Source organism: Ricinus communis, chromosome 8, assembly GCF_019578655.1.
Source record: "Ricinus communis isolate WT05 ecotype wild-type chromosome 8, ASM1957865v1, whole genome shotgun sequence".
NCBI lineage: Eukaryota > Viridiplantae > Streptophyta > Magnoliopsida > Malpighiales > Euphorbiaceae > Ricinus > Ricinus communis.
Genome location: NC_063263.1, coordinates 8699801 through 8724716, shown reverse-complemented (window position 1 = coordinate 8724716; position 24916 = coordinate 8699801). Strand labels below are relative to the sequence as shown.

General features: G+C 29.7%; 2 protein-coding genes across 2 annotated transcripts; one reads left to right on the top strand and one right to left on the bottom strand.

The window, feature by feature from the left end:
- Window positions 1-1932: 1932 nt before the first annotated feature.
- On the bottom strand, window positions 1933-6547 carry LOC8273788 (1-aminocyclopropane-1-carboxylate oxidase 5). Its single transcript, XM_015717342.3, has 3 exons — window positions 5932-6547; window positions 5260-5626; window positions 1933-2273 (listed from the first exon to the last, which is right to left on the bottom strand). Exons 1-3 carry the CDS (start codon window positions 6468-6470, stop codon window positions 2043-2045), a joined length of 1137 nt encoding a protein of 378 aa, XP_015572828.1. The 5' UTR covers window positions 6471-6547; the 3' UTR covers window positions 1933-2042.
- Window positions 6548-13877: 7330 nt separating this feature from the next.
- Window positions 13878-17194, top strand: LOC8273787 (pentatricopeptide repeat-containing protein At5g08305). The gene has a single exon (XM_025156796.2). It carries the CDS (start codon window positions 14017-14019, stop codon window positions 15646-15648), a length of 1632 nt encoding a protein of 543 aa, XP_025012564.2. The 5' UTR covers window positions 13878-14016; the 3' UTR covers window positions 15649-17194.
- Window positions 17195-24916: the final 7722 nt, after the last annotated feature.

The window sequence follows — 24916 nt, the reverse complement described above, 5'->3', positions numbered from 1 at the left end:
GCAATCATCACATTTAATAAATATCATTGTCTAATGAAATCATTCAACACATATCGAAATAAAGATTAAAAAATTTAGGGTAAGGCAACGTACAATTCGTGTCGAAAAATAATAATATCTGTATTATTATAACGTTACTAATAATAATATTTATATTATTTTCAATAATTAATAATCAAGTGTAATTATTTATATTGTGATGCTAATCATCATATTACCCATAAATTTCTAAAATAGCATATTAAATTCAGATTTAGCAATAGTGCAACGATTAAGTGACTTTAACTCACAGATTTGGCGACCTCCTAGCTCTGCTCTGGTGCCTTGGTTGGAGCGAGCAGAACAGACAAATCATCTAGTCACGTAAAACAATTTATCAAAACGCTGAAACAATCGATCATTAGTTCTAGGTCTAGACTCCTAGGACTCACTATCTAAGAATCCCGATTCGGGAGAATTCTAACGAAAATCCGGCAGAACCTCCCCTACAACACGGACATTTACCCCCCGTAAAAACGGATCCAAGACCTGCCAGAAAAACACTTCAAATATCCAACAATTCAAACAACGGGAGTTGGGTCCCTAGACTTCATTATTTTTCCTGACTCCGCTAAACAGCACAAAACACGAGGCAGGCAAACTGATAGACAATTATTTTTGACTCACAAATATCATCTAATACATAACACAAAACAATAAACATAAATTAAATCAAATAATTCTTAAATTAGTGGGCCAGAGAAAATTACCAAAACGCTCCATCGCTCGGTCGACTCGCCTTCGGCCGCCGGAGCCCGATCAACGATCCGAACACACCATCAGACTCGAAACAACGCGCTGATGACGATCCCCGCTTTTGATTTTCCGATCCGACATCCGATCATCCAGAGAGATTTTCAGACGTCAATTCGCAATCGGTGCCCCGTTGCGAAGCTTGAGCTGAGGAGAGTCGGGATACATCCTCCGATCGTCCATCCTCCGCCAGAGCTCGCCGGAAAAGCCGGAAAACGCGGCTGCCACCTACTTCGTCGGAACTCTCTCCTCCGGCCACCAAAACCAAAGCCACTGCCGCCAAAAGGAAGCTCTCTTCGAAGGGAGCCAATCGCCACCAAGATCTGCCGGAACGACCTTCAAAGCCGGCCGCTTCTTGCTTCCGCCCCGACACGGAGCCAGCTGGCCGACACCAGCCGCCATCGATCTCCTCATCCCCGCTGATTCTCTCTCTCCCCGACACCTTTCTCTCTCCCCTTTTCCTTCTTCCCCAATTCCTTTCATTTCAATATCGACATTTGACCCCTGAACTTTTCCTTATTAAAATTTGGTCCCTCAACTTTCTTAATTACTTACAATTTCGTCCTACAGAATTTCCAATTTACCCTTAAACTTTCCTTTAGTCTTTCAATTAAGCCCCTAACTAATTAATTTGGGCCAAATTAGAATTATTGAAAATATATAATTACATATATACCCCTAACCGACATATTTATTTACAAAAATACCAAACATACAAATTTCTATTAAACCCCATAATAATAAATTTTTACTTTTAATCCTCATCCCAAAATAAATTTTCAATTTAATCCTAACACACAATTAAATTTAAATAACCAATTTGCTAAATATTTTTCAACTTAAAATTTAATACCACTAGCTAATTAAAATACCAATTTTCCCAAAAATTCTTTTATAAAAACATCATTTACAAACTCTTCCATCATTTTCCCAATATATAATTTTATTTATATATACTATATATACATTTGGGGAAAATTTGAATAACAAAAAATATAATTATTTCTCAAATAATTTACTTAATTAATTTTTTAAAAATTCAAACTAATAGGATATAGAAAATAACTTTTTATTTATCTAGCATTAAAATTTCATTTAATTCATTCCAATTAAACCGAATAAAAATAAAACTAAAATTAATTTAAATAAAAACTAATTATTAATTATTATTAAAGAAAATTTCCGGGGTATTACAATGCTGAATCCCAGTATGTATATATTATTTTCTTGGTAAACTAATCTCGATAACATCAAATTTTCTTATAGATACAAACCAAAAAATGGTATAGTAGAGTCAAAACTATTGCCACTATAACTTGTTGGCCAAGGGAAATAGTCTTTCCCTTTTCTGATTTGGCAGGGGCAGTGACAGCTTTCCTGCTTGGAGGAGAGTAGAGAAAACCCATTGAAATATAATCCTCTTGCTCACTTTTGAATATTGGCCTTCCTAGCACATGTTTGTATTGGCCACCACTTAAAGTCTGAGAAAAAAAAAATATTATAGATAGAATCATCATACGAGAAAAATCAATTAGTGTAAATCTTGATAATAAAAAAGAAAATGATCATTTTAACATGATTAGACCACATATCCCAATAGCTGTTATTGGGTACATAAAGAAAACATTATGATAACTCAAGGTACTGAAAATGTCCTGAATAGTCAATTTTATTCACTATGTCGAGGCTTTTAACACCATTAAATCACTAAATATTATTGCTAAGAGTAAGAATCTATAAGGCTCCGTTCTTTAAATAGAAAATTAAGTTAGATTTTACAAGTCATGAGAATTATACAGGTTAAATGCATGTTTCTTTTAGAAAAGCAGTTAAAATGCATATTTATGTTGCTGAGTTTTGGCTTTTCAATTAGTTTAACATTCTAAATTTTGGTATCACTTAACAAAACACTTTTATTTATTTTTTGTGATAATTTCAATACTTTTTGATACGTGCCTTCATTTAATATGTCTAACTGCGTGTCATAAATATATTTAAATATTACTAATAAATAAAATTAAAATTTATATTAAATTAAATTGAAAGTTAGAGGTATTTAGATATTAAAAAAATAAAAAATTAAATATCTATTAAGTTAAATAAAATGATATTGTATTAAATTTTAATTAATCGATATAAATTTATAGACATAAATATTTGACCAATTTTATAATACTTAATTGTTCTTCAAATAATCTAGAAACTTAAATTCTTAAGAAACCAATTATAAGGAAAATCTAATTCTAAGAAAAATTCTCTTTTTAAAGTTAAATTTTTAAATTTAAATTATTTATAAATATAATAAGAATTATTTAATATTAAGTAAAATAATAAACTATTTTTATAGATTCAGAACCTGTATTCATATTAAATGATTGAAATTTTATTGTTGAATAACTTTAATTACCTCCGACTACCAATGAAGGTTGGTGGCCAGTGCTAGTCTCTGGACAGCCATAAAAAAAAATTCTTAACTTTATTATTTTAGATTTAATTTAACTAATAATTTATTCAAATATTTATAGTTATAATTATTTTAATTATAAATAATAATATTAATTAAATTTATAAATAAAACTTAATAAAGTTTTTAGCATTAAATATATTTATTTATATGGTTTGGCCTAATATGTGAGTCAATCTCTATATTTTTTCTATTACATTAAAATTTTCTTAAGTGTCAGTCAAGGAACTAAAATATTAATTTAATATTATAATTTGATACTTAAACTTATTATCAAATATCAAATTCATTTAAAATTTATTTCATTATCAAATTAGAATAAAATCTTATTTCTAGCACAAGTTAGTTTTAGTGTCTAATTAAAATAATAAATTTAATATTTTTTCTTGCTCCAATTTTTTATTTTTAATACAATTTTAATTTAAACAATTTAAATATTTTAAAATACTTATATTTATTATAATATTATTGACTTACTATATAATTTAATTTTAATTATTAATATAAAATAAACATTTCTACCTACTGTTATGCCTTTTGGGCTCAAGACGGCCCCATCTCAATTCCAGAAGACAATGATTGAGATTTTTGGGCTTATCCTTTACTCTTCTTTGATCTATATCGACGACATCCTTCTATTTTCAGAAACAGCAGAGGACCATCACCAATGATGTCCTGAGTCATCATCCATTGGCTGAGAGTCTTGCATGAGGGCTTCTTGCTGTGCCCTGGTTAAGGTAGGGTCGTCCAGAGGAGTTGGAAACAAGTTTCTCCAAGAAAACTCTCTCTCATCTACACTCTCTTATGGCTTTCTAACTTTCTCATTTCTCTTCTCTTGATCCAATGGCAATGTTCTAATCTTGTATGTTAAAAATAAAATTTTTTATCAACTATTTAAATGAAATTAACACGAGTAAAATTTGTATTTTAATATAATTTAATTTTAGTGTCTAGTAAAGATAATAACTTGTAACTATTTATTTTTATTTAAGAATTTAAAATTAAACTACATAGTAATTTAATAATATTAAATAAAGAATAAATATTTTTAATACATCTAAACTTTTTTAGAATTAGATTATACTAAAATAAATAAAAGATATAAACAAATAAAATTTATTATTTTAATTAGACACTAAAATTAACTTGTGCTAAATAAGATTTTACTCTAATTTAATAATAAAATTAATTTTAGATGAATTTGTTACTTAATAATAACTTCAAAAATTAAATTATAATTTTAAATTACCAGTTTAGTCTTTCAACTATCAGAAAAGGAAGTAACAGTTAATTTTATTAGAATCCAAAAGAATTTTAAAATATAATAGTAAAATACAGGACTGAGTCATATATTAGGCCAAATCACATGGATAAATAGTAGTAACTGAATTTTTAATATTTTATAATGATTTATAATATGTTAAAAATAATAATAAATTTAGATTTTTTTAAATTTTTGTATATTTTAAAATTTTATTGATTTCAAAAAAAATTATTAGAGTAATAATATAAAAATATTAATTTATTAGTTTTTAGTATTATATAAACTAATACTATAAATACAATTAATATTACTATTGTAGACTGAGTCTGTATTGATATCCTTTTGTATTCAAATTGAATATCATAGTTTATATTTGTAACTTATACATTTGATTTAAAATTGAACTGTTGAAATTTTATTAATAATTTAAAATTAAAAGTTAGAAAATGAATAGTTTTTTATTGGATAATAAATCTTAATTGTTTTTATTTAAATCAATAGTCAAAATTATACAAATATAATTTCTCATTATCAATTTGAATATAAGAAAATCTTAATATGACTGAATCTATATATGAATCTCTCATATTATAAGCTATCATCTTATTATCATTCTTATTCCACACAGATGAATCTAAAATTGAGAGATACAAAATCTAACCCTATCATAGTATACACTATAAGCTATTTTTTCAGGTTAGTGCATGCACCCAATTTTCCAGAAGGGTTGACAAATTACCTGTGTTTGATCTCCAACTGTGACAATGATTGCATCTTTATCGGGGCAGAAAGACACCCAACCTTTCTTGGAGTAAACATGAAATTCTGTAGACTCATCACATGTATGCAAATGCAAGCACAACGCATGGGAGTAATCGGTTCCTCTTATCAGCATTCTTATCACATCATATCCCCAGGACTTAGCCCATCCATCCCCTGCAACTTTACGCTTATGCTTGTAAAGATAACATACTGACCCAACACCATCCTGCCCCTCCATTGCTTCACTTCCATACATCGCCTTTAGATGAGAATTCTCTTGGAGAACTTGCAGTAATTTCTCTGCTACATTTTCCATTTCTGATACAAGAGCTTCCATTTTATTACTGCAAATTGATTACAACAGCTTTGGATTTAGATACTAATTACCTATATTTGTTCTTTTCTTTTTGTTTAAAAAAAAAAACAAAACAAAAATGACCAACTTCTACTAACAGAGAAAATGCATCTAATCAACAATTTCCCACTTTAGTACTACAAAATTATATAGGCAAAAAAGACATTAAAGAATGCTACTTTAAATGTCAAAATATTGGCTGCAATATCAGATATGCTAACCCAGTAACACCATTCAAGAAAGAAATCACCATATGTTTAAATTACAAATATCCAAGAGAAAGGTAGTTATTACCTGAAATTTGAATATCCTGATGGCCATATTCCCTCCATATCCAACCTCAAGTTCTTATCTCTACACCACAAAAACTCTTCACTCACTTCACTCTCCTCCTCACCATGTACTTCCTCAAACCCGTAAAGCTTTTCCGGGGACCTTGTCACAGCCGCCCTTTTCTCCGGCGGCACGCTAAATATTCCAGCAGCCATTGCCAGCACCATTCTTGCAAAGTCACTTGGAACTCCATAATTTACGAGTTGAAAGCACCCAATTCTTGACAGGGAATCCAGAATCTTGGGAATTGAATCACTGTCAGTAGCAGAATTCAAAGATTGGAAATCAATTCTTGGAGGTGTTTCAAGAATCTTTTGTCTAGGGAATATCTTGTCAGGCAACACTAAATCAGGGACACGGAGTGAGTGCTCAAGAAATTCAGTGAGCACATCATCATTAGCAACAGAAGATCTCCGGCCAGAGGCAATCGGAGATGGCGGCGGGGCACGGAAATCAATGGGATTATTTTCTGGCATGGTTGGTTCAGGAGAAAATGCCATCAATGTTACGATAGATACTATTTAAAAGTGAACAAAGGCACTGCTATAAAAAAGAAAAAAGAAAAATTCTTGTTTTCTCGATAGAAATGAATATTTAAGTCATAGTATCTAAATTATCACCTTCCCTTTTCTTTTTCTTTTTTTATAAGTTACATAATTAAAGAAAAGAAAAGAAAAGAAAAGTGTTAAGCAGCAGCAATGATGGCCTGTCAAGGACATTGTGGACACATGAAGAATCATCACTATGCAAGATTTCACTTTCTTTTCTTTTTTGGTTTTTGTTTTCTCATTTCTACAACTTTACAACTTTATTCTCTTTCTTTGCTGTCTGGAGAGAGCTTCCTGTTTATGGGGTTACCACAAAGCACTGGCAGAATGGTAATGGCTACTCAAGCTTCAATCTTTTACCTATCCTTGTACGAATTAACCTTATGCCACATGAGATGTGATGTCGTCCACCACTCTATCTTCAAAATCGACAAAATTATATGCTCTCACCCTATCTAATAATTCAAATCACTATTTTAATAATACTCTAAAATATAAGATTTTATATTACATTCATTTAAAACTAAATTTTAGTTAAAATTTAAATTACATTCATTTAAAATTAACTTACGTATGAATCAGAGAGTGACATGATTTATATATATATATATATATATATATATATATATATATATATATATAAGATATTAAAGCAATTTAAATGACTTAAAAGTAAGTATACTGGCTCTTGCATTTTTGTACAAGTGTGATCTCATCATTGACACTGTTACTTGAAAGATAGAAGTTGAATGGAGGGGCTAAAATAATAGCATGGGTGCACCACAGGATAAAGAAGCTAATGATGACGTTTGTGTTCAGGGTTTTTATTATTATTTATTTTTCTAATTATTATTATTTTTATAGTGAATACATCTCAGAACAAGGTGCTAATATATTAGGTGGGCCTTGATCCAAAATTCAGTTCCAGGCACATCTCAAATCTAGGATTAAAGTTCAGGAATGGGCTGGCTAATGATTATTCTGGCTTGATCCCATTCTTTTTTATTTTGCTTGAATTAATAAATAATTCAATACATGGCAGATCATTCATTTATTAAACTTTTTTAGTTTTAAAATCTAGTTCAAAAAATTCTTCATTATTTTCTTTTTTCTTTTAGAATTATAAATTAGAGAAAGAAAATTAAAATCTAGAACTAAAAAGAAGCATCTAACATCGGAATAAGACTGACATGGGTAAAACGAAGATGTGTTCCATTAACAATGCTATTTTATTTTTATTGGTAGTTTGATATTTAAAAATTATATTTATTTTTTATTATTTTATAAATTTATAACTTTTGTTAAATAATCTTTAAATAGATTAGATTAAAAATTACTTATTTTTTAATATATAACTTGCTTTCTATATTTTATTTAAATAATAAATCTAATTATAAAATTTATTATTGAATATCAGACTTATTTTTACTAAATTAAAATAAAATTTTATTTTTAGTCAAAAACTATTCTTATTAACAATAATTAACTAATACTTTTTAATTATTATCTTATCTTAGTAAAATTTAAATATTTATACTCAGCAATATATTTAGAATTTACATAATTTAATTTTAAATTATTAAAATAAAATAGAAATAATTTTTATTATTAATTAAATTCTGAATTAGTGAATGCTGCCAAAGAGAGTGGTGATGCCATACGCAAAAAGAAAGAGACTCGTAGAATGGTAGAGGCAAATAGAGTTTTTTTTACACATTTTCGTTAACCCATGAATATGGGCTTTTTTAAGTTGAAAGGCATAACACGGTAGAAAAATCTTTCCAATTTTTATATATTAAATATTAAAATTATAATTTAATAAAAAATCTAAGAATTACATTATAATTTTTATTAATTTAATATTTTAATTGTATTCACTTTTAAAATGAAATAGAAGTTTAAAATAATAAATAAAGATTTAAAAAAATTATATATTATTCTAAAAATTAAGAGATAAATAGTATTTAACTGAATTTAGTTAACGAGTGTAACAAAATAATTTATAGTATAAAATTATAAAATAAAATAAAAAAATTAAAATTATAAAATATTAAATAAAAAGTATAAATTCTAAACATTAAAGTGCAAGAAGTATATTATAAGAAATTATAAAATGCATGTAGAAAATAGATGACTGTAAAAAGAAAAAGAAAAGAAAAGGCCCCATTTTTGAAATTGGGCCTGTCGTTCTAAACTTTTTGCACAGTAACTTTCAGTCCAAAAAAGAAAATTCAAAATGGATAACAATTCTTGCCGTTAAATATGAGGAGATGTTGAAGTTAACGTACGAAAGAGCATTCATATACTAACAAGAAAAGGATGCTACGTAGCATCAATCATTAACTGCTGAATTTTCAATATATACGGTGAAGTGAACATAATAGAATAGATTCGACATGGCTATCACCCAATGCATTCCGTTGAGTTGAAACGGTAAGACACTAACACCGTTTTCAACGGCAATAAAACACTAATTAAATAAATCAAACACAATCTTGTCATTTGAAAAGAATTATTTATCAAATAAATTTTGAACTTTAAATTATTATTTTTTAAATGTTTAGTATTTAGCTTTTAGTAACCAGTTCTGATATCGATTTTAATTTTAACATTTAATAAAATTATTCGTTAAAATTTATCAATGTCACTGTAACTTTAGTAATATTGATAAAATAATAAAATTCTATTACCATTAAAATTGTTTACTATATTTTATAGTACTTTAATTTACTATAATTGAAAAACGAGATCATTTAAATAAATAGACAAATGGTTTAGTAATAAAAAAAAATTATATATATATATATATATAACTTATTTTTATTAGTTTTTTTTTCATTTTTCATGTCTATCTTTAGTCGCAATTGTTGAAAGCATTTCAAAATTTAGATTTATAAAATTTGAAACAAAAATAATCTCTTAAATATTTATGAATGAATTAATAACTCTAATACTCTTTTTAATTTTTTTGGTCTAAATTGTAGTCATATGAATAAATTTTATTAGATAATATTAAAAAAGTATAAAATTACTTGATAGGTTTAAAAATAAATACAGAATATAGAATTTATATAATAATTAAACTATTAAAAAAATAAAATAAAATAAAAAAGTGTGAAATGACATGACACTTTAATTCTCTCAGTCTTTTAACTTTAGATCCTTTTGTACTAAATCAAAGTGCGAGTAAATTATGTAGCAGGCCAGATGGCATATCCAATTGATAATTAAATAAAAAGACTAGAATCTGTAAGTCATATAAAATGAAAATATTTTTCCATTATTTTATTCAAAGTGGTAGGTTTAGTGTTAAATTTTATAGATAATTCCATGTCCTGGCTTTTCGCTAATAGACAAAACTAGGGAAGAAAGAAGAGTTTGATTATGATTGGTAGGTGGAAAAGGGACCCACAATGCAGCGTCTGTATGTGATCAGAATCTCCTTCCGTTGACGGCCTACTCTACCATCTACTCCGCTTCGTCATTTCCCTGCGCCGTCGATGGCTCAGGCTAAACCCCTTACCAACCCCCAAGCTAAGGCGGCTGCAGCCACACGTGGCTACTATCATTAGATATTAACTAATCAATTCTTTTTTATTTTCAAAAAAATAGCATATATTATTACGATTGCAAACTTTAACATAATTTTTATATTTTTTACTTTAATAAAATCAAAAAATATATCTAAAAATATTATATATCACTATTTTAAAATATAATATCTAACTGTAAAATATTAGAAATTTTATTAATTTTTTTATAAATTTATTCTATATTATAATCAAAATATAATAATAGTTTTAAATAGTAAACACTTAATTTTATAAATTTAGTCAAATTTTACTCTTTTCTTTTCACGATTTACTCATTTGTTATAATTAATATTCAATTTAAATAAAAACAATGGAACTTTTCTACAGTGATATTTTATATAGTTACAAGAAATTTAGTCATAATTTGAGTAAATTATAAATAAAAATAAATTTTATATTATTAATTAATTATAAATGTTTTAATTCAATCTTAAAAAATATTTTTTTATAAAATAATATTTTATATATATTATATAATTTTTTAAAAATATATATTTTACTATGTTTTGTTTGATATACTATATTATTATTTTATTTTTTTAATCTTATTTGTATAATATGACAAAATAACAACGTATTTTATCTTTAATTATTATTATTTTATTAAAAAGGTTAAATATAAAATAAAAAATTTGGTACTTAAATTTCTATTAAATTATAATCATAAATTTTATTTAATTTCAAATACAAAAATATATTATTTCCATCAAAATGTAATTATATATTATTCGATTAAAAGTTATGCATGGGTGTACATCATAAGTCATATGCTAAACAAAATATTCGAATAATTAAATTATCGCAATCTACATGGTCAAGGTAACCTATTAAAATATATAATTAAACTAATCAAGATTATATACTAATTATATAACTTTAATCTCACTAATTATACTAATAATTTAAGGAAAGTTATCACTGTGAGTATTTTGAAAACAAAAGAGACAAATCGCGTGCAGGAAATCCATAGTGGTTTCTGGTAATTGATGTGTACTCGATTTAGTTGTGTTTTTATTTATTTTGGTGGGGGAATTGGGTCAATAAGTCTGATGGATTTGAACGACCTCTTCGTCTGAAAAATAATTATAGGGTGAGCTTGCGTTTGACCATTTTGTATCAATTGTTTTTGTCCCCTATTGAAAATAATGTTACTGTCCCTCCGAAGCTTTTCATCTTTGACTTATTTTTGTATACCAGTGGCTACAATGATCCGAGTTTTTTTTTTTTCCTCTTTTCCATTTCTTTCAGGATTGGCCTCTTACGGAAATGTTCATGTCTTTTAGTATGCAGAAGAGACGAGCATTATAATTTACAATTTGTTGTTCTTGTATTAGATGAGTCTATAAATAATTGAATTGATTCTTGTGTTTCAGTTTTCTTCTATATTGATATTCGCTTTGTACTTCAGAAATATGTATTGCATAAAACTGAAGAAATATTACCAGTATTTTGTGTAAGAAATGAGTAGATTTATAAGAAAGCTTGACAAAAAAAGAAAAAAGAAAAACATCGATTTAAACAGCACGGGCTATTCGATCGGCCACTTTATTAGCACTTGTGTAAGAAGAAAAAAAAGAACAAAATCTCAAAACAATGAGAGACGTTCTAATATCTCGAATAGTTGGATAAAGAGTCCAATGTTCATCTAATTATTTTTCTGTGTTAAACATTTGTAGAACCCATCAATTGACATATAATTAAAAGTCTGCATCAATATATAAAAACATATAGGAGTAGATTAGCATATACGGGTCGTCCTTCCATTGACAAACAAGCAGAAAGGTTGAAAATATTGTCACATTATAGACAATCCAATTCGTTAAACGTCCAAGGTTTGATTAAATTAAAGCCATAATTTACTTCTTTTTGTCTAGAAGACATTGGACATGAATGAAGAAGCAGTTGCAACAGCAATACCGATTAATATTCCATCTTAGTCATAGTGATCACCATCACAGCTTCAAGTGATGAATGAGCATAGTCATGCCACATAATTAGATGAAATAGCATCTTTATGCTCACATTAATGGTATAGTACAGATTACTATTTAAGCCTAGGTAGAATATGTAGTATTCTTTAATTATTTGCCAATGCAACATAATTATTTTTGTTGAATGATAAGCACTAGCTAGCCTTGCACAATTAGAATGATAATGTTTGGAAACTGAAGTCTATAATCACTGTGTTCCTTCTGCATGGCGTGATTAGGATATGCATGTTATTATTATTTGGGGAAAGGATTTAGGGTGTCTGTTCCATAAAGGGATGCGCAAAATAAACCAAAATCATTATTCGTTTGAAGAAACGAAGCAAAAGGATACAAGAAAGAAAACCTCAAAAATCATTAAGTTCCAAATGCCCTTAATCCAATTCGCTTAGAAACACATTTGGGAATCTTAATTATGAGCATAATCATATGATTAGTACAAAATCGGATATGCTTTTTGTGCAACATCAATGTCCTTTCAGAATGCAAATAGTAGAATTATTCATGTAGAGTAGCTGTTAGTCAAGTCCAATTACGTGCCTTCTTCTTCTTCTCTTTGCAGTAAAAGAGAATACATTCACGGGCAATTGAATTTTATTTAAAATAATAGAAAAAGGTCTTCAAACCTAAACCACTTTTATTATGACATGATGGTCAGCCATTAACAAAATATGATAGAAAAATAGAAGCACATAAACATGTGAACAGAAAGAAAAGAAAAATGACTCTAATTGCATAAAGAACAAACATAGCTGAAAGAGCTTAAACAGGAGATTTTTGAAATATTCTTTTGAGATAAGTAACAGAATAATGAAATTAAAGCTAGCGTTCACATCCATATTCTGGTACATTCATACACAGCAGATGGGTAACCTACCAAATAAACCCCATTAAAAACATTTTCTTTTTTGCCACATTTCAACAGAAGAAGACTCAAATGGTTAACAATAGAATTGGTTGAAACAAGTGTAGCAAAAGAAATTAAATCTGAGTGTCCATAAAAATAAATTAATTTAGATGCTACACTAGTGATAAGTTACCAAATGAGTGATTAAATAATCTAAGTATTTTTTTTTTTTAAAATAAGTATCATGCAGTTTTATTATTTTACCATTTTTAATATTATATAATTCTTTTCAAACAAAAAAAAAAAGAAAAAATATGTAATTATCAACCGTAATAAAATAAATAAATTTAGATCAAATATCCATAAAAATAAATTAATTCAGATGCTACACTAGTGATATATTACAAAATGAGTCATCAATCGGATAAAATAATCTAAAGTATTTCTTAACAAAAAGAAAGAATAAGTATAAAAATATGGTGGTTTCACTGTTTTATAATTTCTAATAATATATTATTTTTTAAATAAAAAATATACGTGATTATAAATTGTGATAAAAAATATATTTATTGTTAAAAAGTATTAATTTGTAAGGATTCAACTATCTTTATTGTAATTAACCATTATTATTATATTATCTATGTATAATAAAATGAGTTTAAAATTTAACAATTTTAATTTTATTATGCAACTGTCAAATAATAGTTTAAGAAATTATTGATCCAATTAGATTGATTTATCAGTTAAATAATAATATTTTAAATTGTTAAATTTTAAATATATAGTATCAAATCTATAAATATAATTACAATGGATAAAAATAATTAAATTTTACGAATAGCATTTTACGAGTGATATATTCTTTTTAATCGTACTTTATAACTATATTCGTCTTTTTTTTTTTACAACGCCGTACTAAATATTGTAAAAAATTGGCTCGCCTTAGTGTATTAGAAAAATAAGAAGTGGTTCAAGTTAGTGTTAAGGTGACAGGAGCCTTGCTGTTTCCCTCCATTCTTTGTTGCTTCTGAAAGTGTATTAGTAGTTAACTGCCCTGACTCTTCCTGTAAATGTTGAATGCACCATTACTGCGTCGAAATGCCATTCTGAACTCCTGTTTAATCAACATCCTAGACAAATGCAATTCAATGTTAGAGCTAAAAAAAATTCATGCTCTTGTAATCACTTTAGGTCTCTCTCAAGATGAGCCTTTTGTATCAAAAATCCTTTCTTTCTCTGCACTTTCTGATTCAGGAAACATCAATTATTCCTGCTGGGTATTATTCTCTCTATTGAACCCAACAATCTTTAATTGGAATACAGTCATTAGAGGCTACTCAAAGAGCAAAAATCCAAATGGATCAATATCAGTTTTTATTCAAATGTTGAAAGTTGGAGTCTTTCCTGATTATTTAACATATCCATTTCTTGTTAAGGCTTCGGCTCGCCTTTTGAAGCGAGAATTAGGGTTTTCTATTCATGCACATATTATAAAACATGGCTTTGAATCTGATAGGTTCATTTCGAATTCTTTGGTTCATATGTATGCTTCATTTGGCGATATTTCTTGTGCACGATACGTGTTTGATGGAATGCCAGTTAAGAATTTGGTCTCCTGGAACTCTATGGTGGATGGTTCTGCAAAGTGTGGAAATATGGTTTTGGCACGTCAGCTCTTTGATTTAATGCCTGATCGGGATGTCTTGTCATGGAGTTCTTTGATTGATGGGTATGTTAAAAATGGGGATTATGGAGATGCTATGGTGGTTTTTGATAAAATGCGTGTCTCAGGTCCTAAGCCGAATGAGGTAACAATGGTGAGTGTATTATGTGCTTGTGCTCACTTGGGGGCACTTGATAAAGGAAGAATGATGCATCATTATGTGATCGATAATAAGTTGCCATTGACACTGGTGCTATGCACCTCTCTTGTGGACATGTATGCCAAATGCGGAGCTATCAACGAGGCGTTTGATGTATTTCGTGGCATTCCAGCAGAACTGAGTGATGTCCTACTATGGAATGCTATGATTGGAGGACTTGCAACTCATGGTTTAGTCAAAGAATCACTTGATTTGTTTAAAGAAATGAATTTTGTTGGGGTTAAGCCGGATGAGATCACATACTTGAGCTTGTTGCATGCTTGCGCGCATGGTGGGTTAGTAAAGGAAGCGTGGTATTTCTTTGATTGTCTTGGCAAACATGGCATGACTCTCAAGATTGAGCACTATGCTTGTATCGTGGATGTTATGGCTCGTGCTGGTCAAATAGCAAAGGCATACCAGTTTCTATGTCAAATGCCTATTGAACCTACTGCTTCAATGTTGGGTGCTCTGCTTAATGGATGTATGAACTATGGAATGTTTGATCTTGCAGAAATCGTAGGAAGGAAACTTATCGAGCTAGAGCCGCATCATGATGGCAGATACATTGGCTTGTCAAATGTTTATGCTTCTGTGAAACGCTGGGATGAAGCCAGAAACATGAGAAAAGCCATGGAGAGGATGGGTGTAAGAAAATCTCCTGGTTATAGTTTTGTGGCGATTAACGAAAGTCTTCACAGATTCATTGCACATGATAAAACACATCCGAGTTCAGAGCTAATATATATGATGTTAAGTTTTATTGTAAGCCAAATGAAGTGCAGTATTGACCATCAAAATCAAGAATTTTTCTGTTTATATGATAATTTTTGGGATTGAGTATAATGCCTTTTATCCTGAATTTTTCTATCTTACTAGTTCTGTTGTTAAGGTTTGGTGAGGCTGTGACGAAGTGGGTCATTAAAGTGGTTGGTTCCTGGCAGCAGGTGTACGCAGATTTGTTGGGTTGGCTCTGATCAAGGGCGAAATTTAACTTATGCGCTACCTTCCCCTTGGAGGATACAAGGGAACCCTAACCACAGGAGGGTTGGGCAGCACAGGATAGCTTTCTCACAAGACAGACTCCCAAGCCAACCTGGAAGAGTATGTGTGTCTGTCCAAATTGATATATCATATTCACGAAGGGCTTTTTCTGAAATAACTTGTGGGGCAATTAAATTATAAATTCAATTGACTTAAGTTCAACTCTCTAGCTAAGCAAGTGATACCTAGAAGATGAAAGATGACTTTTTGATTTAGCTGGTGGCATATAAAAGATTTTCTTCCTTGACAGTTGAAATATATAGTAGATCACGGAAGATGATATAATTAGTAGTTAATAAGATATCCTCTGCAACATTTGAAAAATCTCATGTGATATTGGAACCCCAACAATGGCTTTTGTCGCAATCACATGAATATCGATAGTTGAAACATATAATAGATCATGGGAAAGGAGTAGAAATAGAATTAGTAGTTAATAGGACAATTTTTACAAAATTTGAATATTACATAGCTCATAGCATTAAAACAAGGGAGAAGGTGCATTTTTGCCCTTGACATTTAGTGTGAGGAGCACATTAGCACTCAAACTATTTTTAGGCGCAATTAGATATTTAAACTATCAAAAAGTTATCATTTAAGCCCCCTTCTTAGCAGTAAACTAAACGACGTTAAAAGGAGGTGATGTGGCAAATAATCGACCTACTAACGCAAAGAATCCAAGTTGCAATGAAATGAGCAATGTGTTGAGGCTCTCTAGGATCAGGAGGAGGGTTTATGTTGGTTTAACGACACCAAGATCTGCAACCACGAGTACATGATCTTGAGGTTGAAGCAAGAAAGAGAGTGTTTGATCTCCATCGTAATAGCGAGAAGATGAATGCAAGGATTTGGGATAAAGATTATTGAAGGATTTGAGATGAATGATTATCAAATCAAACTCTTGATTAAAAATGAAGGGAACCACATATTGCTTTGTGGTTAGTGAGTGATGATCAAATTAAATTCTGGAAACTGAGTAGGACACCAGTTCAGAGATGGGTTTGTGAATGCAACTGAGCTGGAACAATGAGTTAACGAACTCAGTTGGAACAACTGAGTTGTATATACTGCGGATCAACTGGGATGTATATCTTTTTGTTGGTTACTGATTTTTTGATTTTTGAAAAGAGATTCTTAAAATAGTGGCTAGGTTGAGTTACTGTTACTATTGCTATATAAGGTGATGGCATTAAGACTAGTGGATTTGCTGGTATTTCTAAAAAAAATCCCACTTTTTTTCCTTTCATCTTTCTCTGTATTATTTGAGGGTGATGGAGAACTAAATCATTTGGTTAATTCCTCTTTCTCCAATCTATAAAAATCTCAAATTAAAGCTTGAGCGAATTTCAATTTTATGCTTGAGTGATTGGGACTAAACTCGCCAGGTGTATGAGTTTCGTTCAATTTCTGCTCCCAATATCCAGACTATAAGGTGGAGACGAAATCCTATAGATTTTAGTTTTCTGGAGAGCTTCATGTCATCGAAAAAATATTGTTATTCATATTGAACCATCTTATTAGCAAAAAAGCAGGGAATTAGCTTGCCATGTAAGATTTTTAAGAGTTCCATTTACTCTGTTTCTATACCCCTTCCAAGTGTAAAACATGCCAAATTCCTGAGAATCAATATCTGGCTTTTATGTGTAGTAAAGCAAAATTGCTTTAAAAGCATGCAAACCAAAAACATGTTAATAATATTTAACTTTAATTCTTATTCTAGATTGAAGTTTGTATAGGCAACAACTATTTGTTTTATTTTTCTTTCTTATGCTAATTCTTTGTTCCTCTTTTTACTGTACACACTTTATAATTTTGTGTGATTAACAACGGGTATTATGTTATTATCGGTAGTGGTGAGAAGAAAGAGATGGGTAGATCGTCTCTTTTTAGCTATATTTTTTCACTATATGAAAGAAAAAGGATTGAGAATGGAAGATAGAATTGTTATTTATTATGCATGGGATTCTTTTTGTGACACATCATCGATCAGAGACGGTGGTTTACACCGTTAAATTTTCATTACAAAAAGAGGCTTCAGTTACAGTTTTTTAATTGTTTAAGTGCTTAATTGCGCTTGAAAATAGTTTCGCGCTTCCCTTAAAACAGACATATACCATTTATTCGCCATTCGACAAATGCCGATGTCTGGATGTTACAACTCAAAATTAAATGGCTTTTGTCAAAATGACATGAGATTTGCAAGTTTGCAAACTGGCACCGATAAATTGGATAAACTAATGCAATATTTAGCTGGAATTTATTATAATTCATGTGATTTGAGAAAAAAAATATAAAAAAATATATTAATAAAAATAATAAATTTTAAAAATATTTTAATATTATAAAATATGTTAACTTACTAATGTAAAATATATTTTATAAATTTACCTATTTTTTAGAATTTAATTTAATTATAATCAATTTTATATAAATTTGATTATGTAAAATCTTAAATTAATTTTTGATTTATTTAAAGTATATAAATCTTAAATTTGTAAATAAATTATATGATATTTTATAATTTTCTATCAAACACAATGCAAAGCTATTTTTAGTTAATGAGTATCCAAAAAATAGAATAAGAGTAATGTTATAATCCACCAATATTTGTTTCAACTTATACCTACCTGATGTGGCAAATAATATATTTACTAAATCATTTTTTAATATTCTAAAATTAAGAGGTAGTTTTGTACAAGGATTATATATCACATAAAATGAGCAAGAATTGAGACAAAAATTGATGAAATGTTCAACATTTTCTATATAATAGTTATTCAATGTGAAATAGCAATATTAAAATTTAGTTCAAATTTGAATAAAAAAGTAAGGAAAAAGGCTCAAATATGCCCCTAACGTATAACCACTGGTGCAGATTGGCCCTTCAAATTTTTTTTTTAGCCAGTTGCACAATATCTCGTCAAATGGAGTTTTTAAGCCCCTTTTTAGAACGGAGCTGAAGATCGTTAAAACTTCCGTTAAATGGAAGTGAGGTGGCAAATGGTAGGACCTATAATCCAACGGTAATCCATCACCATCTCCCCTTCTCTTTCATCACTTTCCTTTTCATGGAAATTAAGGAACCCTAAATTAACCAATTGATTCCAATTAATGTCGACATCGACATCATCAACAACCACAGGAAGCAATGATACTAAGGTTCTGTGAATGTCGAAGGTTTTGTGAATGCCGAAAGTCCTGGACGTCGAAGGTTCTGTGAAGGTTAAAATTCTGGACGTCGAAAATTGTGTGAATGTCGAAAAGTAGTGTAAAAATCAAAAGTGTGGAGATAGAGAAAAAGACGAAAGGGAAGAAATGAAAGAGATTGAAGATTTGCAGAGTTGATTTGCAAACTGAAATGGAAAAGATGTGAACTAAGCTGAGAAATTTGAAATCTAGAAACAGAAATTGAAGATTTACAGAGTTGTCTTGTTAATTGCATTATTAGCTTGGATTGTTTATAGGGATTTGGTGGCACAGTCTTCCTTTTTTTGTGTAATTTTGTTAATGGTTTGATGAAATAAAATTATGACACTTGATTGGTAAAAGTGCTGCAAATATCTTTCATTTCTTCCCTTTCATATTTTTCTTTTTCTTTTTCTTTATCTTCACACTAGCTATACACTGAAATGAATTGTTATAAATGGAAAAGATTTGCTAAACGACATTGATAATCATAACCAATGACTAAAAAGCAATGACATTGACATACTACAATTAATATTGAGCTAAAGTATCAACACTACTTGCTCACAAGCAAATAACAACAAAGTAGCAATAATATACAAAAGTTACTGGCATCCCCTGTTACTGCAGCTAAATGTTGCTCTAAGGCATAAAATACCAAAGTAGTAACAAAATTTTAAAAAATGCAAGCTCTAAAGCACAAAACACCAAAGTAGCAACAAAATACTCAAAAGAGATTGCTTGCTCTAAGATACAAAACACCAAAGTAGTAAAAAATATAGAAAATGTGCTCCAGTCAACTATTGGTAAACTATTGGTCTATTGTAGTAGCATCACTAACTATCTTGTCTTTCTTCTTCTGTCTGCCTATTAGTTGCTCTTTTTGAGCTTGCAACTGTGAAGAGGTAATTGCAACTCCTCATCTCCATTGCAGTCCTAGAGGTTCAAATGGCAGGTTAGTAGCAAATTTAACTTCTGAGCCATCTCCAGTGAATTTAATTGTCCTTGTAATGGATGATTCATCCCTTTTCTCTTTGTTTCTTCTGAAGTCTCTTTCATATGGTACTGGGAACCTAGTTTGAGGATCAGTTTCCATTTCCTCTGCTTGTAGATCTTCACTAATTACTCTTTCAATAGTTTTTCCAGGCTGTGAGTGTCAAAATGTTCGATTAAACATGCCACAAACTAATATTTATAAGAAAAGAATAAGTATGAAAAGTTCACTGACATTATAAGTTGTTCTTCCTGTATTCAAATCCACATGACATCTAAAACCAGTTGTCCTCCTTGAATTTGTTACACACTGTCCTTCTAAGCTTCTTACAGTTTCAGTTGGTGGTGTGCTTCTTTGGGCGATTCTTCTTTGTGTTTCTTTGAAGCGATTCTTTGGTGTGCTTCTTTGAAGTAGTTCTTTGGTGTGCTTACTTTGAAGTAGTTGTTGCTATTCTTCTTGAGCGTTACTCTGTTCTTTGAAGCGATTCTGCTTTATTCTTGCTAGACCACTTGTCGGTGTGCTTGCTGGACCACTTCTTTGGTGTGCTACTGGACCACTTCTTTGTGCTTCAAGCGATTCTTTGGTGTGCTAAATTTGGACCACTTGATGCTATGCTTGCTGGAGCACTTGTTGTTCTTCCCTATGAAGTTGAAGGCAAACAATTGCAGTCATTAGAATTTCAAAAATTAGATAATATAAATACTCAATGTGATGTAGGACTATGTATTTTACCTTCTTGTTCTTATTTGGATACTTAGTTCTATTATGTCCTTTTTCTGTACACAACCCACAACTCTGCTTCTTGCCCTTCTTACTGCTTGTATTATGCTTATTTGATCCTCGAATTCTCTTCTTTTTAGGCCTGCCTGGCATCTTAGTCAATGGAGGAGGTTCTATTCCCTGGTATTCCTCACATCTCATAAACCTTTTACGAGGGACTGGCAATATTGGCAACTCAATCTCTGCTTTTGTACCAGGATTGCTTCTTTTAAGTACAGCTATATATGCTTCCAAATAACCAAACTCCACTTTGAAACTCCCATCCATTTCTTGGATTATCATCCTCTTAGCCATTTTACACTTAGCCAAACTAACATTACTTTTTAACAAGCTCTCTGCATCATCTTTCATTTGTTTTATCTTAATGGAAGGGTTTTTGTAAACCCTACCCTTGAAATAATTGGCTAAAAACCTAGCAGTAGCACTAGAGAGTGAGAAATCCCTAAAGCACCTATGCTCAGGTATTAGTGTCTTTACTACTAATCCAGGGTTTTTGCCATCTTTTGAAATGAAAAGCACAAAAGGGCAGCTTTCCTCATTTATATATATTTAACCCTAAGTCTAAATGGTTCATTTGGATTGATTTTTAGCTTAACACCTAGAGCTACTCCATAGTTTGCTATTGCTTGTCTAGCCTTATTAGCATTAGCAAAGGTCATTCCAAGCATGAAATGGCTTTACCCATCACCTTCATCATATCTGACCCTCTCTCTAGGTGCAGAGTGTTTAGGATCAGTTTCCTCATCACTAGATTCTTGACTTCCATCATTTTCATTTATGTTTGCACTATCATCTTCACCACCCTCTTCCTCATTGCTAATATAGCTTGTAGGTCCGAAACTATTAATAGGTTCTTCAGTAATAATAGACTCAGATTGACTAACATCAGCTCTATTATTTGGATTGAAATAGCTACTCTGTAAGCATTCAATTGTTAATGTCTGCAGCAGATGCATCCATATCAACATTCCATTCAATTTCCAGAATATTTAGTTCAAAATGGTGGGAGTTATCAGTATAGAAATCTATTTCTCCTATCCAATTGTATTTGCTAATGTAATTCAAAACACTCCTAATTCCCTCATCATCTTCAACTAAATACAATCCATCTTCCATGTCTTTTCCTGGTTCAAGTACAAAAATGCGTTCCACATTTGCATTACCCAAGCAAATTCCTATATCTATCCTTAATATATTTATAATAGAGGAAGTCAAAATCAAAATCATAAAGTATATCAATATCACCATCTAGATAATCAATTTTTGGATGTAATTGCCATCTACCACTATAGTTAAATCTCAGATTCACAACACCACACATTCTACATAAAATAAAATAAAAAAACTTTAAAATCATTTTCCAGGATTGGCTCAAGTAATAAACAATGCTAAAGCAATCGTTGACTCACTTTACACTACATGAGGGCCACTATTTCGAAAGGGACAACTCAACATATAATATTAAAAAGTAATTACATTTCAAAACAAAATAAAATAGAATAAAACAATGAGACCCACATGTTTCGCTTTAACATACCTGTTAACTCCAACTTGCAAACACAGCCGTAACTCACTTCGTTGCTATATGGTTGAGTGGTAATTTCTGTATGTCAGGGTTAGAAAAAACGAGCTTCAATCGATCGATTTGGTTGTTGGAATTATTTACAGCAAGTTACAATCTTTCGTTCTTTACAACAATAACTTCCATCCACCATTAAATATTTTTTATATGAGAAGGAAAAGATGGCTAGCAAACGTGACCCGCTTCTTTATGAAGTTGTTTCCTTACAAGTCGGTCCTACCAACGGATATATATTTTGAACTTAATGATCTTCAGCTCCGTTTTAAAGAGGGGCTTAAAAACTCCGTTTGACAAAATATTGTGTGCAATTGGCTAAAAAAAAACTTGAAGGGCTAATCTGCACCAGTAGTTATATGTTAGGGGGGCATATTTGAGCCTTTTCCCAAAAAGTAATTATTATTCTATATGTTGAATTGTAACATGATTATTCTGCACCTTATAAAATAACATATTTCTTTAATTTTTTATTTTAAATTCACTTAATATCATTTTTTATTATCATTCACCACCATCAATTCTCGATCACCATCAATACCCGCTTATCTATTACCACCAATCATTACAGTAACCACCATCATCTATCACCATCATCCATCACCAACAACCACCATATCGAATCTACCATCATTATATATGTATTAATATATACGATATGTAATTGTAATTTTATTTGTAAATAATTAATTTGATCTTATAAATTAAATAGTAGAATATAAATTATTTAGAGATAGTTATTTTATAAGAATATTATTTTATTTAAGGAAAAATGCTCAAATTTGCCCCTTCGACATTCACAGAATCTTAGTGTCATTGCTTCCTGTGGTTGTTGATGATGGTGATATAGTTGAAGAAGAAGCCATCATCAACGTTAATTGGAATCAATTGGTTAATTTAGGATTTCTTATTTTGTATGAAAAGGAAAGTGATGAAAGAGAAGGGGAGATGATGGTGGAGAGTAGTTATTCTTTTGTTACCGTTGGGTTGTAGGTCCCACACTCAAACTAATGATGCAACTAAAGTTTCTTATATCTATATAGATTGAAGTAAAATTGGTGTTTCTAATACATTCAACCTAAATATGTTCATAATAATTACTATAATTAAATTAATATAATGATTAGCTAACAGTAATAACTGCAACTAATAACGATATGTAGGTAAAGAAATCATTCATTAAATAAATAAATAACAAGGTTAATACAAAAGTACAAAGACTAAACTAAACACTTATGAAGACTAGCCTAACATATTTAATTCAATGATTAGAGAGAGTAATAGTGGATAGATGCAGAGAGCAGATATGAAAAAAATCTCCTCCTTCTTTTATAATTAGACTTGGAGACATATCTATAGAGAAGAGTTCTCATCTAAATAAGTCTCCCTAGAGATGTATATACTCGATATAAGTCTATCTAATAGATAGTCTTATGTATCCTTATCTCCACCAAATATTATCCCATAAATTTTTTTTTAATAATTATACAAAATGATTAAAATGTCCATTTGGACCTTGTGATTTTTGGCTAGCAGAGCAAATAGCAGGTCATGTGTCTTAATCTTAGGTCTTGACACGAACATGTATTAAACTCTTTTTTAGATATTTTTTTCCATAACTTTCTCTTTTGGCTAATATTACCTGAAAATAGACAATTAAGCTTAAATGAGGTATAATTATTTATTTTCATTATATTATATATAGTATATCATTAAAATTCTATAATATCTGAAATATTTATATATAATTTCAACCTATCACAAATTAATTAATTAGTAATACCCTATATGATTATTCTTGAAAAGAAAAACCTGTGCGCTAAGTGCATGCAAACTCAAGTGTAATTCGCCCACATGCCAACGACGTGTTAGCATATACAAGAATTAATTTATTCTCAATAATAAGATGATATGTAATCTATAATAATTACATATTTGTTCTCTAATTGATATTATATTCTTAAATTGAGATGAATTAGAAATATTAATCAATTTCGAAAAGAAAAAAGAAGAAATATTAATCAACACATAAGATCGAAAACTGGACTATAGAATTACACACAGATCATATTACGTAAATTAATGACTTTAGAACATATAACATATTCAGAATCGTTCCAATTCTGAGGTATACATGTCAAATATTTGACGTCAGGATGAAATAATCTGGTTTTGTTACTAAAGGAAGCTCGTACATTATTGAGAAGGATTGACAAAAACTTGTAACAAACATCTAGAAGGAAATTAAAGATTTAGCCATTGGAAGTGGAAACCCAAAGAGACAGGATCCACATATTACAAGTCAAGAGTATTAAATATGTTTGTCTTCTGAGAAATTGACTAATGTACATGCTCAATTGCCAACACTAGAAATCAAAGTTATAATTCCTAAATCATGTAAAGTATAATATATAATAGCCTCTTATTGGAATTTGTAGTCTTCCAACTTCTTAATCATTCAACTCTGGAACTTCCTATTAATGCCAGTCATCTCTTACATATTGAAAAGAATCTTCTCCTTCTTCTAT